Raw genomic sequence first — 18,399 nt, 5'->3', positions numbered from 1 at the left:
GGGGAAGGGTGGTTGGGCAGGGAGGGCGGGGACCAGGGAAGGGCGGGCGCGGGTGGGACTCAGAGAACGTGGGTTGGGGGCGGGCGGGCAGGGAAGGGAGGGCGGCGGTGGGTGCTGAGGGGGAAAGGGAAGTGAAAGAGGGGTCGGGGAGCAAAGGGGACTAGAAGGAGATGAGGGGAACTCCGGTAGTGAGGGCGATGATGACCAGGAGAGAACAGACGGGCTGTGGGGACAGAGGATGACCCGAGAAGGAGAGCCTAGAGATAGAGCGGTGCGGGCGGGCCTGCGGACCCCGCCCCACTAGGATCCCTGAGCGGGTTGAAGGCGGTGTCGACGTTCGGATGTCAGGACCCACAGGTCCGCAAGAAACGCACTGGGGCCAAGGGCCCGCTCCCACCCCCGCTGCCCTAGGGACCCTCACCTCCCTGGGGCTCTGCAGCCACCCCAGCCCGGGCCTGTAGCTCCCTCCAGGCCCGGAGACCGCGGCCTTTGCTGTGGCTCTGGCCGCCAGGACCCCGGCTCTCGCGCAGGAGCGTTCCTCTCCTGTTGCACCTTGGGTGAACGAAGTCAAGCGTGAATGAATGAACGGGCAGATGATGCGCCCCTGCTAGCACGCACCGCAGACCTGGGCGCCTTGCTCGGGGTAGGAGGGAAACAAGCGCACCCAGAGCCACAGCTCTCCGGGTCATCGCCCCCTCCGGTGCCCCACAATGCCGGGGTGGCGCGGAGGCCCGGCTGGACCCCCCAGTCCCCGGCCGCAGGCCACGCCCCGCCAGCTGCCGGCCGACCCCGGCGGCGGGGCCAGACAAAGCACGCCTCCGCCATTGGCTCTCACGAGCAATCGGCGCCTTGAGATGCAAATAAGGCGCTATAAAAGGGGCGGGCGCCGTTGCAGGCGTGAGGACGCGGCGTAAGACGCCAGGGGGCGAGGGCGGCGGCGGCTGCGGGCCGCTGCGCTGCTAGGGGCGCGGGTGCGCTGCGCTCCGGGCGGTGGAGGTCATGGCTCCGCTCCTGGCGCCCGGCCGGGACCGTGCGGTCCGGGAGGATGAGGACGGCTGCGAGGCGCGGGGGGACCGCAAGGTGCTGGTTGTAGCCGCAAATGGGCGGGCGGGGGGCCGCACAGTGTCGGGGCTCAGTTGCTCGCTTCCCGCAGGCCCGGAAGCCCCTAGTGGAGAAGAAGAGGCGCGCGCGGATCAACGAGAGCTTGCAGGAGCTGCGGCTTCTGCTGGCAGGCGCCGAGGTGAGGCCGGCGGGCGGGCGCCCAGGGGCTGCGGGCGAGCGGGCGGGGCGGGCAGGGGTCGCCGTCCGGCCTCGCCTCACCGACCCTCCCCACCGGGCGCTCCCGCCGGCGCAGGTGCAGGCCAAGCTGGAGAACGCCGAGGTGCTGGAGCTCACGGTGCGGCGCGTGCAGGGCGCGCTGCGGGGCCGGGCGCGCGGTGAGTGGCGGCGGGGCGCGCGGGCGGGGGCGCGGGGCGCGTTCTCCTGGCCTGCCCCTGCCCGGAACCGAGGACTTCCCCTCCTGGAGCAGTGCGCGCCCCCCGCGTCTCCTGGATGAGCCTTGCCCTCGCGGGCCGGGCCACAGCAATCACCGAAGCGGGCGCGGCCCTCTCCCCTCCCACCCCTGAACACAGAACGCGAGCAGCTGCAGGCGGAAGCAAGCGAGCGCTTCGCCGCCGGCTACATCCAGTGCATGCACGAGGTGCACACGTTCGTGTCTACGTGCCAGGCAGTCGACGCCACCGTCGCCGCCGAGCTCCTGAACCACCTGCTAGAGTCCATGCCGCTGCGTGAGGGCAGCAGCTTCCGGGATCTGCTGGGGGACGCCCTGTCCGGGCCACCGGGAGCCCATGGGCGGAGCACCTGGCCAGTAGGAGGCGCCCTGGGGTCCCCACTGCCCAGCCCCCGGGGCTCCGGGGACGACCAGTCCTCCGACCTGGAGGAGGTCACCGAGGCCGAACTGAGCCGGGCGCCTGCTGAGGGGCCGGACTTGGTGCCCGCAGCCCCGGGCAGCCTGACCGCCGCCCGCGTAGCCCAGAGTGTCTGGAGACCTTGGTGACCAAGGGCAGCCTGGGGCCTAAGGGGTGGGCCCTGCCTTCCCATGCTCCAGTCCCTCCTCCCTGGGGTCCAGATATCTGGACCGGGGCAGGGTCCTGGATATCTGCCAGTTCTGCTGCCCTCCTCCCGTGGATGTTTGCAGGGCAGTCCGCAATAACCAGGCCAGCCAGGCCCCTGTTTCTTAAGGGAGTAACGTTTATGGACCATCCCCACCCCCACCCCCTGCCCCCCGCTAGCCCTCTGGTGGGTGGAGGGAAGGAGCTACGGGCAGGAGGGAGTATCTTGCAGGGCTCCCAGGTCTCTCACCTGTCCCAGACTTCTCAGGCACTGTGTGGGTCAGGGGGCAGAGGTGACAGAGGAGCTGAGCCTCTCCTGAGTGCTGGGCACTAGTGTCCTGGCAGAAGGAGACCTCAGGCCCTGGCAGCCCTGGCCATTCAGCCAGGACACAGGGGAGGCATTCTGCAGCACTGCCCAGAGCTGCCAAAGAGAAGCGTGGCTCTCCGTATGTCTTGCGTTTAGCACACTTGAGTTTGTGTATTAGGTTGCCATCAGTTGTTCCAATTCTGTTAAGTAAAGGGTTTTGGAGAGTTAGTTACCCTTCTGAAGTATTGCTGAATGCTGTGGTGTCATTAAGGTGTCAAATGCATAAAGACTAAACCAAGCACATTTTTTCCCATATCTAATGCTGTGAGTGGTTTTAAAACTTCTGCCCCTTTGTCAGAAGTAAGTAGTGTAATGGCAGTGGAGATGGGACACCCCGTGGCGTGGTGTCACGTTGGACGGTGCTTCTACCTCCCTGCTGCCAGGCCATTCCAGATCGGTGTCTCCTCGGGTCCCTGGGCCTGGCCTGCACACATTGTGTGCACCGTGGCGATGGAAACCACGGCATGGAGTTTGTCTCCAGAGTAACTAAGCAGTAGGGAAACGGCCTGTCCCTGGACCATTCTCTTGTTTGTGAGCTTCCAGGAATAAAACAGATGCTTGATTACTAGCCATGTGGTTTGGAAGTTTCTTTCAAAAGTCTGTTTTAAGGTCCATGAGTTTGATGCAGACGTCGCTCTACTTAGGTGGTCAGTTTTCTTGACTGAAGAGGGAGCTTCCCCATTGCCAGTGACCTCGGGGGCATGGAGACCCACCCAGTTCACAGCCCAGGCAGTTTGGACTTAAGGCCAAATTGAGCCCAGGAGGTCAGAACCCTTGGAAGGAGGGGTTGGGCAGCTGGGGCGTAGGCAGATGGCCCTCTTGGCCTGGGTCTGCAGACAGCATGCGGTCAGCTGACAGCAGTCACTGCCACAGGTATCGCGGCCCCTGCCTCTCCAGCTCCAGGACCCCAAAGCAGCTTGTTCTTGTTCTTACTTCGGGTTGGCAGTGCCCAGGCCGGGTCAAGGTGTGACAGTTTAGGATTGACACCTGGGTCTCCTCTCCAGTGTGTGCCTTTGCTTGAAAAACATCTCTCCCAAGAACCCTTTTACAAAGGCCCCCTAGCAGATCCTGGCCACCAGGGGTGTTTCACTGTGGCTCCCCAGTGATTCAGTCTTAGACCTCGGCCACCAGGCTATAACCAGATGCAGCCTAATTTTAGCCGCTGGGGATGAGTTATTGAGGGGTTGGGGTAAGGAGGCAGGTCCATAAAAGAGAGCTCAGGAGAGATGGAGGCTTTTTCCTGGGATTATCTTAATCGCCCCAGTCAGATTGATGTAGGATGTGTCCACAGGGACACGAGAGCAGGTCCACCTGTAAGACCTCTGCCCCGTGTAGCTCCCAGCAGTACCCAAAGGCCACCGTGATGAGCTCGGATGCCATCTGGGGAGCATCAGCCAGGGACTGTTCAGGAGGAACCACTCTTTCCTCTCGTACCCACACTTGTCACATCCTCCCAAGGGGTCCTAGAAGGGGGCCCAGGGGAGCCCAAGACACAGGATTCGAGGTGCAGGAGGCTGACCTGGGGGGAAAGGTGTTGCTGGGACCAGGAGCCCCCTAAGGTCAGACGCCACTAACCCAGAACTCTGGCCCTGGGCCCCCTCCCACCTCTGAGTCAGCTTCTCGGGACCCCCTCAAGAGCGGTGTCTTTTCTTTCTCACAAATGTAAGTGGCTCCCAGAGCAGAGAGCACTGTCAGCCTCCGTGGGGTGAGAGCAGCTTTTGCCTGTGGTGCAGCCTGGGACCACCAGCTTCCTGCCTGCATTCCCATGCTGCCAGACGACCTTCACACCACCTCCTCTCTCTGAAGTACCCAACAAACCCTTGCAAGGCTTGCTCTAGGCATTTGATAGCCTTGCTTCATCATTCCCCGTGAGTTACCTCCTTCCCACTTCAATCCCTGGCCCACTGTCTCAATCCTCTATGAATGCCATACATTGCCACAAACTTGGTGTCTCAAAACAACACACATTTATTTTCTTGCACTTCTGTAAGCTAGAAGTCTGACAGGATTCACTAGGCTAAAGTCAAGGCAAGGCTTCATTCCTTTCTGGAGGCTTGAGGGTGAATCCATTTCCCACTACAGAAGCCGTCCACATTCCTTGGCTGGTGGCCCCCTTCCTTCATCTTCAAAGCAAGCAACGTTGCATCTTTCTGACCTTTCTTCCATAGTCACATTTCCTTCTGACCCTCCCCTACTTCTTCCCTCTTCTTTCTACTTGTGATTACTTTGAGGCCACCTGGATAATCCAGGATAATCTCCCCACCTCAAGGTCCTTAACCCTTAATCAGACTTGCAAAGCCTCTTTCACCGTGTAAGGTAACATAGTCGCAGGGTGTGGAGACGAGGAGGTGGACATCTTTGGGGATCTGCCAGCCACAGCCACCTGCGCCTCTGCCTAGGCCTTCTGCCTTCCTTCGTGAGGCAGTGTGGTGCCAGCCTTCCGCACGGGCTTTGGGTTCCATACCCTCGGACCTGCTCAGTGACCCTGCTCTCTCCACTGCATCATTAATCTCTCCTTCCTTCTGGGTCATTCTCATTGACCTACAAACAAGCTGTAACATCTTCACCTAGAAAAAGAAGAGGGACTTTCCTTGTGGTCCAGTGGTTAAGACTCCGCTCTTCCAACGCAGGGGGCGCGGGTTCCATCCCTGGTCGGGGGACTAAGATCCCACATGCCACGCGGCAGGGCCAAAGAGTAAAAAAATAAAATAAAGAATAAATAGAAAAAGAACAGCTAAAACCTCCTGGTCCCGACGTACCCTATTAACCTCTGCTTCATTTCTCTGCTTTAAAGCAAAATTCCTTGAAAGCATTGTCTACACTTACTGTTAACTGCTTTGGCACCTTTCACTCCTCTTCTTCCTCTCCAGTCAGGCTATTGCCCCCACCCCCGCCCTTGTCAAGAGCTTCAGTGACGTCCATGTTTCCAAATCCAGTGGCTGTATCTCTAAGTTTCAATTTACTCAACCTCCAGTGAAGCACTCCTTAGGTGTTATCACTCTCTCCCTCCTAAAAGGCTCTCCCCTCTCAACCTCAGGAACACTCGCTTTCCGGGCTGTCCTATCTTACTGGCCGTCCTCGGCCTCCTGCCAACTTCTGAATGTGGGCATGCACATCCAAGGCTCTGTGCCCAGCTCTTCCCTATCACCCCTGCCCAGGAAACCCATCTGGTCCATTTGGTTTGTTACATCCACGTGCCCTCGAGCTATAGTCCGTCTCCATTCTGTTGGTCTCCCTATATCCTCCTGTCTACTCAGTATTTCCACTGAGATGTGAGATGGGCATCACAAACCACAGCCAGAACGCAACTGATTCTCACCCGAAAGGCGTTTGGAGGCGCCCAGCAGTCGGCCGCTGGAGACGCTCAGAGATGTTCAAAGGCACTGGAGGCGCTCGGAGGCAGTCGGGAAGCACTCGGCGACGCCCGGAGGCGCTCGGAGGTGCTCGGAAACATTCGGGAGGCGCTCGGAGGCTCTCGGGGTGTTTGGAGGTGCCGAGGCCTTGGCCACGCCCTCTCCGCCCCCACGCCCACGGGGGGCCGCGATGACGTCTGGGAAGTGTCGTTCCAGCCCTTTCGTCTTCCTTTCCCCGAGGTCCCTGCAGGCCGAGCCGGAACTACGACTCCCAGGGGCCTCCCCGGCCCGGAGACCCCTCCTTCCGCCGCCTCGAGCTCCGAGCCCGGGGCCCAAGGGAGCCCAGCGGAGTCCAACGGCGATCGGGGACCTCGCGCGGTCGGTTAAGCGGCTCTGCGGCCGGCAGAGGCTAGGCTGCGGTCCGTCCAACATCCCTGGGACCAGGAGACGAAGCGATGAAGGCGCCGGCGCCCCGCAGCTCGGGCCCTCCTCCTGCGGCTCCAGCCCAGGACCGCTGACCGCCTCCGGTCGCCAGGAGGCCTGGACGTCGGGAATATTAAAAGCGCCCCAGATGGTTCAAAAGTGCAGCCAAAGCTAACAGCGACTGGTGTCGAGGAAAGAGAGAGTCGTTTCAGGCTGTGGCAATGGAAGGAGATTTCTCGAGGAGGGAACACAAGACTTACTGACCCTTCGGGAGACCAAGCCTCAGCTTTGTCCAGCATTCATTCTATAAGTGCCTTGAGCACCTGTTATGTGCGGGGAACACAGAGACGAGAGTGTCCAGACCTTTGCTATCGAGGAACTTGCATTCTCTTGGGATGCGCAAGAGCCCACAGAGAGCCGCAAGCCACCACATACTGCCCAGAGGTAGACAAAGGCGTTGCTTGGTGGAGAGTGGCCAGAGAAGCCCAGAGCTCATCAGGTTATTAAAGACAGTCCTTGGGTTTAAATGGATCTGAAAGGAGGAGGGATAAGGTTTTAAACCTGTGACCCAGAGGCCTTCTAGCTCCTCATGGGGGCACGCAGGCCTTTTGCTCTTCCACCCTCATACAAGAAACTGCCCTCCCCTGAAGATCGTACACTCTGGCCGTCCATGTCTGTTCTGCTCCTAGTTGTCATATGCTGTCCGTCCACTGTCAACAGATGGCACTTGGGGCCCCATCTTCCTCTCCCCTCCAGATCCCGCCCCACCTTAACCTGGGAAAGTCATGTAGGTGCTGTAGCAGGTACACGACTTCTCAGTCAATGTATGTACTGTAGTAGACTTCTCAGTCAATAACCATGCCACGGGCTTTGTCACCCCTTAACAGTTAAACTAGCTGCAAAACCCTAAGCTCCTGCCTTCCATCCACTCCGTCCCAGGAAACTTGTTTAGACCTCATCGGGGTCTCCTAGTTACTGTCCTGCCGTTTCCTTCACAGTCAGGTTTCCTGAGAATAGTCTCTATTCTTACTTTCTTCATTTCCTCTCCTGCTTGCTCGTCACAAAATTTCACCATTTTCCATTTCCCACCATTCTACTGAAAACTTCTGGCAGTCTCTGGCAAAGACCTAGTTGCCAGGTAGACCCTTCATTTCCATCTTACCTAAGTGTTACAGCATCTGACACTGTCAATAACTTCTTGCTTCTGCATCTAGCTTTCTTTTTTCATCTTCAACCATTCCTTCTCAAGTTCGAGACAGGGCTCTTCTCCTCAGCCCACCCTGTAAATATCACCATGTCCCACGTCTTCCTCGGACCTGTTATCTCTAAACTATGACCTGTATGATCTCCGTGGCTTCACCTGCTGCATCACTGACTCCAAAAGGGACCTCCAGCCCAGTCCTCTCTGGAGCTGAGGTCGGGTTGGTCCAGATGCCCTGGTTGTCACCTCTCAGACATCCCACAGGTTCTTCAAACTCAGCTCAAACCTGAACTCGGCTTTCCTGCAAAGCCTGCCCTTTCTTTCATGTTCTGGAACCCTGAGAGCAGCATGGCCATCATCAGCCACTCAGGGCAGAAACCGGATATTCAGGGAGACACCCAATTTTCCTTCAGTCCCACCCTGCAAGCGGCGTCCAGGAAGTGTCAGTTCTACATCTTTAATGGGTGGAGTGAAGGAATGAATGATGAGTTTGCATCCTATACCTTATCCCTTTTCCTCTGTTCCTGCTGCTACCTTCTCAGTTCATGTCCTTATCACTCACCTGGAGAATGACAGTGGTCATTAAGTCTCTACATCTAGTATTACCTCCTGAACTTAAGTCCTTCAAAAGCCCAGCACTCCGCAGATTAGCAGGTGCAGTAGGCCCACAACTCCCGTGGGTCGGCTCGGAACTTCATAGCACCGCCCCTGTGCCCCGCTCCTGTCCCATCCTCCTGCTAGGTGTTTGTCTTGCTGCGCTGCTGGCTCACTGCTTGCCTTCAAGGTTGGCTCAGATGTCACCTGTGGGAAGCATTTCCTGGTCCCCTTGGTTTTATGTAGCTTCCAAGGTTTCTCTCTTGCGTTTCCATGATGGTACATTTCAAACAATGTGTATTTATTCATTCCACAATGTTTCTTGCATGCCTCCTCTTTGTCAGGCATTATTCTAGTTGCTGGAGATAAAGTTTCTTCTCATGCTTATATTGTAATGAGGGAAAGGGACAAGAAATAAGTGCTGTGGCAGATGGTGTTTACGTGCCAAGAAGAAAAATCAAGCAGGTCAAGGGGACAGGGAGTGATGGTGTGGAAGCAGGGTGCAGATTGATGATACAGGTGACTGTAGGTTTTGTCTGAGCGGAAAACAGATGATATGGGGGAACAAGCAAGCCGCTGTCCTGGGAAGGGGTGGTCCAGGCAGAGGAAATAAGTGCAAAGGCCTGGAGGCAAGACGACGCAGGGCCTGTTAAAGGGACTGTGCTGCTGGGTCCCTGAGTCTCTTAAAAAATACTCATGTTTTCTGTACTTATTGACACGCACCAGGTACCAAGGGACAGTTATGTCAAGCGCTCTATTCATGTGCCCTTATCAGTTCCTTACATGTCACAGTAACCCTCTAAGGCAGGTATTACTATTCTTAATTTCACAAATGAGGAAACTGAGGCTCAGATAGGTCAAGTAACATTTTCTTAAACTAGATTTTTGTTGTAAGAGGAATACACACTCCCAGGAAAAGTCGGGCATCACCGGAGGCCTGCAGTGGAAGGCCCAAGGGCTTCCCTCTTATTCTGCACCTTCATCCCTCTCTCCAGGAGTCTCCAGGTTTAACAGTTTCCTGGGTGTCTTTTACGAGGCTTTCTACGAATCCAGAAGCATATAATGGGATAGGATAAATGTCTTTCTCTTCTCATGCAGATGGGCCCATTTGTCCATACCATTCTGCAGTGTTTTTTAACCCAACAATAGAATCGTTTATTCAACAGTGTAGACGGTGCATCTGCTGTGTGGCGAGCACTGTCCTAGGCGCTGGGGACACGGGTGAGGAGGAAAAAGCCCCTCCTTCACGGGACCTCCTGGCCCACCGCACCCGTACATGCAGACCCTCCTCGTGCATCTTAACCCTGCAGGTGTCCTTCCCCTCCAAGGTTTTGCTAAGATCAATACTCAGCGAACAACCTGGGTACTTTGTAACATACCGTATAAATTTCATTGAAACGTGTAAACCTTGTCCGATTGCTGCCCTGAAAAACTGTCTCGATTTACACTCCCACCTTCAGCAGATGAGGGTGGTGGTTTTCCACACTCTTGTTCACGGGGCATTCCTAGTTCCCTGATTTACTACTGTCAAAACTTCTTTAAGGGAAGGAGATGAAATTGGGGGGTTGCCTCTCGGCATCTTTTGAGATAATCACATGTTTTCTTGTGTGCGTCCTCTGGCCTATCACGTGAGGTATTTTGTGATTGGGATTCACCGATAATGAGCAATGCTTGTGTTTCTGTTACGAGCCCCAGTGGTCATGGTGGGATCAAGGTCCTGCTGAACTCGGTTTGTATATAATTTCGTGTAGGATTTTTTAGACTAGATTTTATTTGTGAGAGCAGTTTTAGGTTCACAGAAACGTTGAGCAGAAGATACAGATGTTTCCGTATAGTCCCTGTCCCCACACGTGTATGACCTCCCCCATCATCAACATCCCTTGCCAGGTGCTGTGACACATCATTGTCACCCAAAGTTTATAGTTGACACTAGGGTTCACTCTCCGTGTTTGTGGTACATACTCTGGATTTGGACAAATGTATAACATCTGCCCACCATTGTCATTCACGCAGAGTAGTTTCACTGCCTTCAAAATCTTCTGTGCTCCCCCATTCATCCCTCCCTCCTCCCGGCCCCCGACAGTCACTGATCTTTTTCAGCCTCCAGACTTTTGCCTTTTCCGGAATGTTGTGCAAGGCTTTTGTATCAAAATTCCTAAGGGATGTTGTTCTATCGTTTTCTTTTGTGTGCCGTCCGGTTGGGGCGTCCGCGTTTCTCTGCCTTTATGAAAAGCTCGGGAGCCTTTTGTTTCTCTGGGCTGTGGAACAGCTGGAGTGGCGCTGGGGCAATATAGTCCTTAAGTTCTGAAAGCATCCGGCTTGAAGTCACCTGTCCCATTCTGTCCTGTTCCCAGTGTCTTCACAGGCCGCATGGGGGTGGGTGGGCTTGGTTTTTGGTGTCTTGAGCCTTTTTTTGTTTTTAATATTTATTTATTTATTTTGGCTGTGCCGGGTCTTAGTTGCAGCAGGCAGGATCTAGTTCCGGACCAGGGATCGAACCCCGGCCCCCTGCCTAGGGAGCGCAGAGTCTTACTCACTGGACCACCAGGGAAGTCCCGGTGTCTTGATCCTTGAACAGGCAATTTCTGTCCCTTCTGTGTTCCTGCCTCTTCTGTTTTCTCTCTCCTTTCCCCTCTCCCACGCCCCTCTTTACGTCGCACGCCTGCGTCCCTCTGTAAAACGGCCCTGGCAATGGTACCGGCCTTGTTCTGAGCATGAAGTGGGACAGTGGGCGCAGAGCCCTTTCCAATCCCCTTTGTGTCCCCGCTTCCTCCCACTCCCCGTCCCTCTCTGCTCACTCATGGGTCTCTCTCTCTCTCCCTCCCCCTCTGCCACTTTCATCCTTACTTTTCCTCACCTCTTCTCCCCTTCCCCCCGCCCCGCCCCCCCGCTTCTTTTGGCTTCGCTGCCTCTCCTGGAAGGAGATGAAATTGGGGGGTTGCCTCTCGGCATCTTTTGAGATAATCACATGTTTTCTTGTGTGCGTCCTCTGGCCTATCACGTGAGGTATTTTGTGATTGGGATTCACCGATAATGAGCAATGCTTGTGTTTCTGTTACGAGCCCCAGTGGTCATGGTGGGATCAAGGTCCTGCTGAACTCGGTTTGTATATAATTTCGTGTAGGATTTTTTAGACTAGATTTTATTTGTGAGAGCAGTTTTAGGTTCACAGAAACGTTGAGCAGAAGATACAGATGTTTCCGTATAGTCCCTGTCCCCACACGTGTATGACCTCCCCCATCATCAACATCCCTTGCCAGGTGCTGTGACACATCATTGTCACCCAAAGTTTATAGTTGACACTAGGGTTCACTCTCCGTGTTTGTGGTACATACTCTGGATTTGGACAAATGTATAACATCTGCCCACCATTGTCATTCACGCAGAGTAGTTTCACTGCCTTCAAAATCTTCTGTGCTCCCCCATTCATCCCTCCCTCCTCCCGGCCCCCGACAGTCACTGATCTTTTTCAGCCTCCAGACTTTTGCCTTTTCCGGAATGTTGTGCAAGGCTTTTGTATCAAAATTCCTAAGGGATGTTGTTCTATCGTTTTCTTTTGTGTGCCGTCCGGTTGGGGCGTCCGCGTTTCTCTGCCTTTATGAAAAGCTCGGGAGCCTTTTGTTTCTCTGGGCTGTGGAACAGCTGGAGTGGCGCTGGGGCAATATAGTCCTTAAGTTCTGAAAGCATCCGGCTTGAAGTCACCTGTCCCATTCTGTCCTGTTCCCAGTGTCTTCACAGGCCGCATGGGGGTGGGTGGGCTTGGTTTTTGGTGTCTTGAGCCTTTTTTTGTTTTTAATATTTATTTATTTATTTTGGCTGTGCCGGGTCTTAGTTGCAGCAGGCAGGATCTAGTTCCGGACCAGGGATCGAACCCCGGCCCCCTGCCTAGGGAGCGCAGAGTCTTACTCACTGGACCACCAGGGAAGTCCCGGTGTCTTGATCCTTGAACAGGCAATTTCTGTCCCTTCTGTGTTCCTGCCTCTTCTGTTTTCTCTCTCCTTTCCCCTCTCCCACGCCCCTCTTTACGTCGCACGCCTGCGTCCCTCTGTAAAACGGCCCTGGCAATGGTACCGGCCTTGTTCTGAGCATGAAGTGGGACAGTGGGCGCAGAGCCCTTTCCAATCCCCTTTGTGTCCCCGCTTCCTCCCACTCCCCGTCCCTCTCTGCTCACTCATGGGTCTCTCTCTCTCTCCCTCCCCCTCTGCCACTTTCATCCTTACTTTTCCTCACCTCTTCTCCCCTTCCCCCCGCCCCGCCCCCCCGCTTCTTTGGGCTTCGCTGCCTCTCCTCCTCCATCTTTCTCCAGCCTCCTCTGCCCCGCCTGCCATCTCCAGCCGTGGGTGTGGCTGGGGACAGTGCAGCTTCTGCAGGGCTGGTGACTCTTCCTCCCTGTCCTCCACTGCAGGCTCTGAGCTCCCCACGTGCCGAGGCCGGGGCCTGGCTGCCGCGGTCACCCTGCCGAGAGGGCTTCGGGACACCGAGGGAGTGTGCCCGGCCGTGCCTAGGTGAGTCCGGGGACGGGGGGGCAGGTGGAGCGGGGGGCAGAGAGCAGGAGGCATGATGCGCCCCTCCTTTGTTTCTTCCTCCACTGCCCACAGACAGCCCTGCCGGTCTCGACCCTGGTAGTTAAAGGGGGCACCCCGGCCGGCGTCGCTGGGGACCAGCGCAGCAGCGGAGTCCCTGGTGAAGGACCACAGGCTCGCTGGTGGAGGCTGGGTGGAAGCAGGAGGGAGAAGCGCACGCTCCTCGTATAAACTGGCACGTGGGACGCATACGGGAATGTCATAGCTGCAGGGCAGGCCCCAGCTCTTGGCTTTTTCCGCAGGCTTTGCCACGGACCCAGTGTGTACCAAGACCGGGCATCCCTGGACCCCTCCGGAGGCTTTGCCGTCCCTGCGGGCTCTAGAAGCGCAGCCCGGGTTGGGGACCTCTCTGCTGGGCCCTGAACGAGCTCTGAGGCCGGGCAGGGTGGGGGGTGGAGGGGGAGGATGCACATCCTGCTCTAGGGAAGCTGAGAACAAATCTGTGGGGGCAGCTTTGCACCCTGTAACCAGGAGGAGTTCCGGCAGAGAATTTCACCAGCTTCGGGGGAGCAGGGCTTCCGCCTTGAAGGAAATGTGATTTTAGGGGAGGCAGACATTCCCTGACCATTCGTGTCTAAGAAACAAAGGCCACGAGAGGAAAACAATAAGTAAGGCTGGGGGCTGGGAAAAGGTGAGGCAGCCTCCGGCAGGCAGGCTCCTGAAGGAAGACTTCCTGGAGGAGGTGGCCCGTGAGCCCTGCAGGTGCCCTTGACAGGCGGAGAGGAGGTTGAGCAGAGACCGCCTTTCCTGTAGGACTCTCGGTGCCCACACCTGCACGGGAGGACCGGGAGGGGCTGAGGCAGGGCTGGGGTGGGGGAGTGCGGCACGAGGGGTCGGGCCTGGGGAGGGGCCGCCTCTGGGGCTCCCTGTCCTCCCTCCGTCCTTTCCGTGGTTGCGGAGTCTGCATCGGGTCTCCTTCTTCAGCAGCTCCCAGGGAGCAGCTTCCTGGCCGTTGGATCTGGAAGGCTGGTCAGACTCCACGAGGTCCAGCCGCGCCCCGGCCCTCCCTGGGCTCTGGGGGCAGAGCCGGGGCAGGGGGTCTAGTCCGGCACCCCCGTCCCCCGTCCCCCAGGGCTGTGCAGGGACAGGGCTGGTGGGAGCTGAGCGCTCGGGACCCCAGACCCTGGAGCAGGAAACTGACAAAAGTAGATAATGGGAAAGTGAGCTGTCGCCGGGTAACACACCGCCCCACCACGTAGGGGCGTGACACAAACCTCTGTTATCTCACAGTTTCTGTGGGTCAGGGGTCCAGGCATGACTGGCGGGTGCCTCTGTCTCGAGCGGTCTTACAAGGCTGCAGTCGGTGTCGGCGGGACCGTGGCCTGTGCGGAGGCTCCACCTAGAGGGTCCGGGCTCGCTCCCGGGTCGTGGGCAGGATTCAGTTCCTCGGGAGCTACTAGATGGGGGCCTCGTTACTTTCTGATGTTTGGTTGGAGGCCTCACTCCGTTCTTTGCCACGGGGGCCTCTTCAGAGGGCAGCTCCCAGCAGGGCGGGGGACCTGCATCTGATGGAGCGTGTGAGAGGACCACCGAGGGGGAGGAAGGCTTCTGCAGCCCCGTTCCAGGAGCGGCAGCCTGTCACTCTGTGCTGTGTCCTGTTCCTTAGGTTCGGCCCACACTCCGGGGGAGGGGGTCACGCAGGGTGCACACACCAGGAGAGTGGGGACCCCCCAGGCCTGCAGGCGTGGGTCTCTCCAGAGGTGGTAATACTGTGTCCAGTATATTAGTTTTGTATTTTAACTGTTACTTTAGAAACCGTAGCCTGGACCATTACATCATGAGACAGATGTACCCAGAGGGTTACAGGCAATGACAAGAGGTGCGCTCGTGTAGAAGGGGTTCTGTCTGCATCCTTCCCCGTGTAAGCCTTTCCAAGGCCTCTGATTACTCGTAACTCCCGCTTCCTGAGTGACATAGAGCATCTTTTCTTTAGCCTATGGGTTATTTGAATTTTCCTTGGAGCTGGGTTGGGCCCCCAATCTCCTGGGAGTGTAGAAACACCCGGGAAAATCTGAGCAGGGCCCCGACGCCCTCGCAGGGACCCACACAGGCCACACAGCCCAGGCCTGGCACAGCTGAATCTCAGTCTTGCTAGAGCATCTCGTGGTGTCCCTGGAGCGCGAGAACCCGGGGAGCGGCTGCAAGTCCGTGGCGCCCCCCAGACCCCTGGGAGGCCGAGTAGGAGGGGCTGAGCGACGGCGGGGCAGCAGCTCTCAGCCGCAGGGTTGCAGCCGCTGTTGATGTTGCGGCTCTCCGATCGCTGTCTTGTGTCACCCTGCACAGGGGCCATGGGGAGCTGGCACCTTTGGCTGCTCTTCCTTTTGTGGTCTGTGTAATAAGCGGAACCTAAAAGGGCTCGCTCTTTCTTTACTGGCAAATCTGTCAGCCTTGGCCACCTGTGCTTGACAGAATGGACGGGAAATTAGGGGAGGCGGGAAGGAGGGATTCAGCCCTCAGCCCGTCTCCACATCTCCCCTCGCCAGGTGCCAGATCCTGCTTTCCGGGCCTGCTTTCCTCCTGGGCCCCTTGGGGTCTGGCCACCTTGCCCTCAGGATATTATGCCCAGAACTGCCCCAGCCATGCCACCTGGAGACACTCCCGGACTGGGCCAGCTCTCAGGTGGACCAGCATTTGAAGCAAGGTGTGGAGGACTCCAGCTACCTTGTCTTTTCCCCGACACCTTGTGATGGACATTTGCAACCGCTTAGCAAAGTTGAAGGAATTTTACACCACACGCCTGTATACCCACCACCAATGGTCCCCCTCATGTTTTCCTAGGCTCTCACTTTATCACATCTAGGTAACCCTCCTCCTTTAATCCATTTTATTTTTGATGCAGAGTCAATTTTAGCCTTAAGTGTGCTTTCCCCTGCATACTTCAGCGTATACATCATTAACTAGAGTTCATGATTCACAGTCTTTTTCTTTTAATGTAAAACTTACAACGAAATGCCCTGCTTGTAAGTGAACATTTGCTGAGTTTTGACAGATGTATCCTTTTTTGTAACTCAGACCCTTATTGAGATACTGAGCGTGCCCGTCACCCCCAGAGTTCCCTCATGCTCCTTCTGGTCGACCCCCAGTGCACTCAGAGGCAACCACTCGGTGTCCTGCGTAGTGATACTGGAGCCTAAAGCAAAAGGAAAAAAATGTTTTTTAATGACTAATTTTTTTCCCCAGAACACTGAAGTAGGTGAAAACCCATTGAAAAATGAAAGTAGATATATTAAAACTCAAAATATTTTAAGTTTAAATATTTTATTTATACCAAAACCAATTGATAATTTTGCTTTCCTGGTTTTAGTGGAAACAAATTCAATATTTCCAAAGTCTACTACTTATCCTTTTTTTCTTTTTTTAACTTATTTTTTGGCCGCACTGCGCAGCATGTGGGATCTTAGTTCCCCGACCAGGGATCGAACCCGCGCCCCCTGCAATAGAAGCATGGAGTCTTAACCACTGGACTGCCAGGGAAGTCCCTACTTATCTTGTTTTTAATGGAGAGAATTGCCACACTAATTTCTTTTGACCAAGTGATCTTAAATAATTTTTCATTAACTGCTACTCACTGAAATGTCTTACATGATGCCATGGCGACTGGGCGTGCTAACAGCCTTCTCAAGGCCATGTCCAAATTGGAAGGGATTGCACTAAGCAAATGTGTGAATCAGTCTTCGAAGATCCAAACACAGTGTTAATTTTATATTATAAATTACTGACATTGCATGCTGCTTAAACCGTATCTGATGAAATTCCTGTAGGACTTAAATCAGATATCCGAGTCAAATAAGTGGCTGCTTTGTGTAAATCAGATGTATCCATAGAAAATAACTTTTCTCCAGCTAAAAATTCAAAATGTAAAGACACTTTAATTTTTCATATCTTCATATCAAGTGTGAAATTAGAGCATCTATAACCTCCTTTGCATTTGATATGCAATGCAGGTTTCTTATAACTGACACTCATCCAGTGATTCATTTCCAGTTTCTGTACTTTTATTTTAAAGCTGAAGTGCAGCATTTGTGGTATAGTGGTGAGCATAGCTGCCTTCCATAAAATTGAAGCAGTATACCCATATCTTTTGCTAAAATTTTACGTTCATCAAACATTCCTTCAAAGTTACTGTTATTTATTGTAAGCAAAGGGACAGGCCTTCTGTTAGGCATGGAACGTTATGTATAGTCATTCTTTTTTTATTGTATAGCCTTCATAACTTTTCCACTTGGTTTAGAATATCATCCCACACAGATAGATTGCATAAAATTATGCAATTATTTACACCAAGATGCTTTTGATGTTAGCATAATGTATTTTTCATTTGATATATATATGTTTCAATATTTATGTCTTTGTGTGTGAAGTGCCTTGATTTCATTTAATCTTGATCCTCATGGGGTATCTGGATGTGGTTTTTTTTTAAAAAAAAATAGATTTATTTATTTATTTATTTATTTATTTATTTATTTTTGGCTGTGTTGGGTCTTCGTTGCTGTGCGTGGGCTCTCTCTAGCTGCGGCGAGCGGGGGCCACTCTCCGCTGCAGTGCGCGGGCCTCTCACTGTGATGGCCTCTCTTTGTTGCTGAGCACGGGGTCTAGGTGCGTGGGCTTCAGTAGTTGTGGTTCATGTGCTCTAGAGTGCAGTCTCAGCAGTTGCCGCGCACGGTCTTAGTTGCTCCGTGGCATGTGGGATCTTCCCGGACCAGGGCTCAAACCAGTGTCCCCTGCACTGACAGGCGAATTCCCAACCACTGCGCCACCAGGGAAGCCCCCTGGATGTGTTTTTAATGTAGGTTTTAGGATAGACATAAGAATATCCCATCTGCTCATCCATTTTTGAAAATTCACACACAAAATATATATGTATATATATATTTATATATATCTCCTTTGTACAATGCTAAAAAAGTTATCAAATTTGATTTCCTGGAAGCAGCATTTTTACATATTAAGGTTATGAGCTGAGGAAGGCACAAATCTGGCATAATCACATTTGGGGAAAATAATGTCTTATACACTCTTGTATAAACTGCCGTATTTTCTCCATTAGCATATACCCGGCCACAAGCATTTTTCGTGTCAATATCTTCTTCCAACCTCTAATTTCATAAGCTAGACTTAGAAAGTTTCTTCTTTCATTCAGTAAAGTCAATGCAACTTATTTTATTGTTACGACATTGTTCTCAATGTGAGTAGACCTCATAGTCCGACACACTTGTTCACAATAGGCTACTTCTGGTGGAAAATCAAAACGTAAAAAGTACTTGTTCCTTTCATTCTTGATAGTATTTCAGACCTCCTGTGATTTGCTTGTAGCATGATACATTTGTTTTGAATTTCATTAACAAGACACACGGACTTCCAATAATTTCCTGTGATTCTCTAAGATTGAAATTATGTTTTCCTCAGAGTGTAACATCTAAAATCACTCAGCATATCGTCATTTGTGTTTCTTTGATTTTATCATCTGCAAAACATCGTCTCAAAGCACTGAGCTGATCTCCCTGTGCTACGCGGCTTCTTCCCACTAGCTGTCTATTTTACATTCGGTAGTGTCTATATGTCGATGCTACTCTCCCTTCGCCCCAGCTTCCCCCTCCCACCCCATGTCCTCAAGTCCATTCTCTATGTCTACCTCTTTATTCCTGCCCTGAAACTAGGTTCATCAGTACCTTTTTTTTTTTTTTAGATTCCATATATATGCGTTAGCATACGGTATTTGTTTTTCTCTTTCTGACTTGCTTCACTCTGTATGACAGACTCTGGGTCC

At 53.9% G+C, this 18,399-nt stretch overlaps 2 protein-coding genes across 3 annotated transcripts; both read left to right on the top strand.

Annotated features, from left to right (window-relative positions):
* Positions 1–955: 955 nt before the first annotated feature.
* HES6 (hes family bHLH transcription factor 6) lies at positions 956–3,015 on the top strand. Of its 2 annotated transcripts, none has more exons than XM_024124450.2 (4): positions 956–1,080; positions 1,154–1,240; positions 1,355–1,436; positions 1,632–3,015. In XM_024124450.2, the coding sequence occupies exons 1-4, from the start codon at positions 1,000–1,002 to the stop codon at positions 2,054–2,056; spliced, it is 675 nt and encodes a 224-aa protein (XP_023980218.1). In that variant the 5' UTR covers positions 956–999; the 3' UTR covers positions 2,057–3,015. The 2 variants fall into 2 exon arrangements, with proteins under 2 accessions (XP_023980218.1, XP_023980220.1); XM_024124452.2 differs by having other exon boundaries at positions 1,355–1,396; positions 1,632–1,760.
* A 3,006-nt stretch (positions 3,016–6,021) lies between these two features.
* On the top strand, positions 6,022–16,864 carry LOC114487403 (uncharacterized). The gene is made up of 4 exons (XM_028497183.2): positions 6,022–6,209; positions 6,293–6,753; positions 12,455–12,554; positions 15,116–16,864. Exons 1-4 carry the CDS (start codon positions 6,022–6,024, stop codon positions 15,408–15,410), a joined length of 1,044 nt encoding a protein of 347 aa, XP_028352984.1. The 3' UTR covers positions 15,411–16,864.
* Positions 16,865–18,399: the final 1,535 nt, after the last annotated feature.

This window comes from Physeter macrocephalus, chromosome 2 (assembly GCF_002837175.3).
Source record: "Physeter macrocephalus isolate SW-GA chromosome 2, ASM283717v5, whole genome shotgun sequence".
In the NCBI taxonomy this organism is placed as follows: Eukaryota; Metazoa; Chordata; class Mammalia; order Artiodactyla; family Physeteridae; genus Physeter; species Physeter macrocephalus.
Note: the sequence above shows the minus strand (reverse complement) of the source record. Positions and strands in the feature narration are given on the sequence as shown.

Coding starts and splice junctions, on each gene's coding strand:
- LOC114487403 (XM_028497183.2), top strand. CDS start 6,022: ATGACGTCTGGGAAGTGTCGTTCCAGCCCTTTCGTCTTCCTTTCCCCG. Junction 6,210..6,292: donor GCGATCGGGGACCTCGCGCG/GTCGGTTAAGCG, acceptor GAAGCGATGAAG/GCGCCGGCGCCCCGCAGCTC. Junction 12,555..15,115: donor GTGTGCCCGGCCGTGCCTAG/GTGAGTCCGGGG, acceptor TCCCCTCGCCAG/GTGCCAGATCCTGCTTTCCG.
- HES6 (XM_024124450.2), top strand. CDS start 1,000: ATGGCTCCGCTCCTGGCGCCCGGCCGGGACCGTGCGGTCCGGGAGGAT. Junction 1,081..1,153: donor AGGCGCGGGGGGACCGCAAG/GTGCTGGTTGTA, acceptor CGCTTCCCGCAG/GCCCGGAAGCCCCTAGTGGA. Junction 1,437..1,631: donor GCTGCGGGGCCGGGCGCGCG/GTGAGTGGCGGC, acceptor CCCTGAACACAG/AACGCGAGCAGCTGCAGGCG.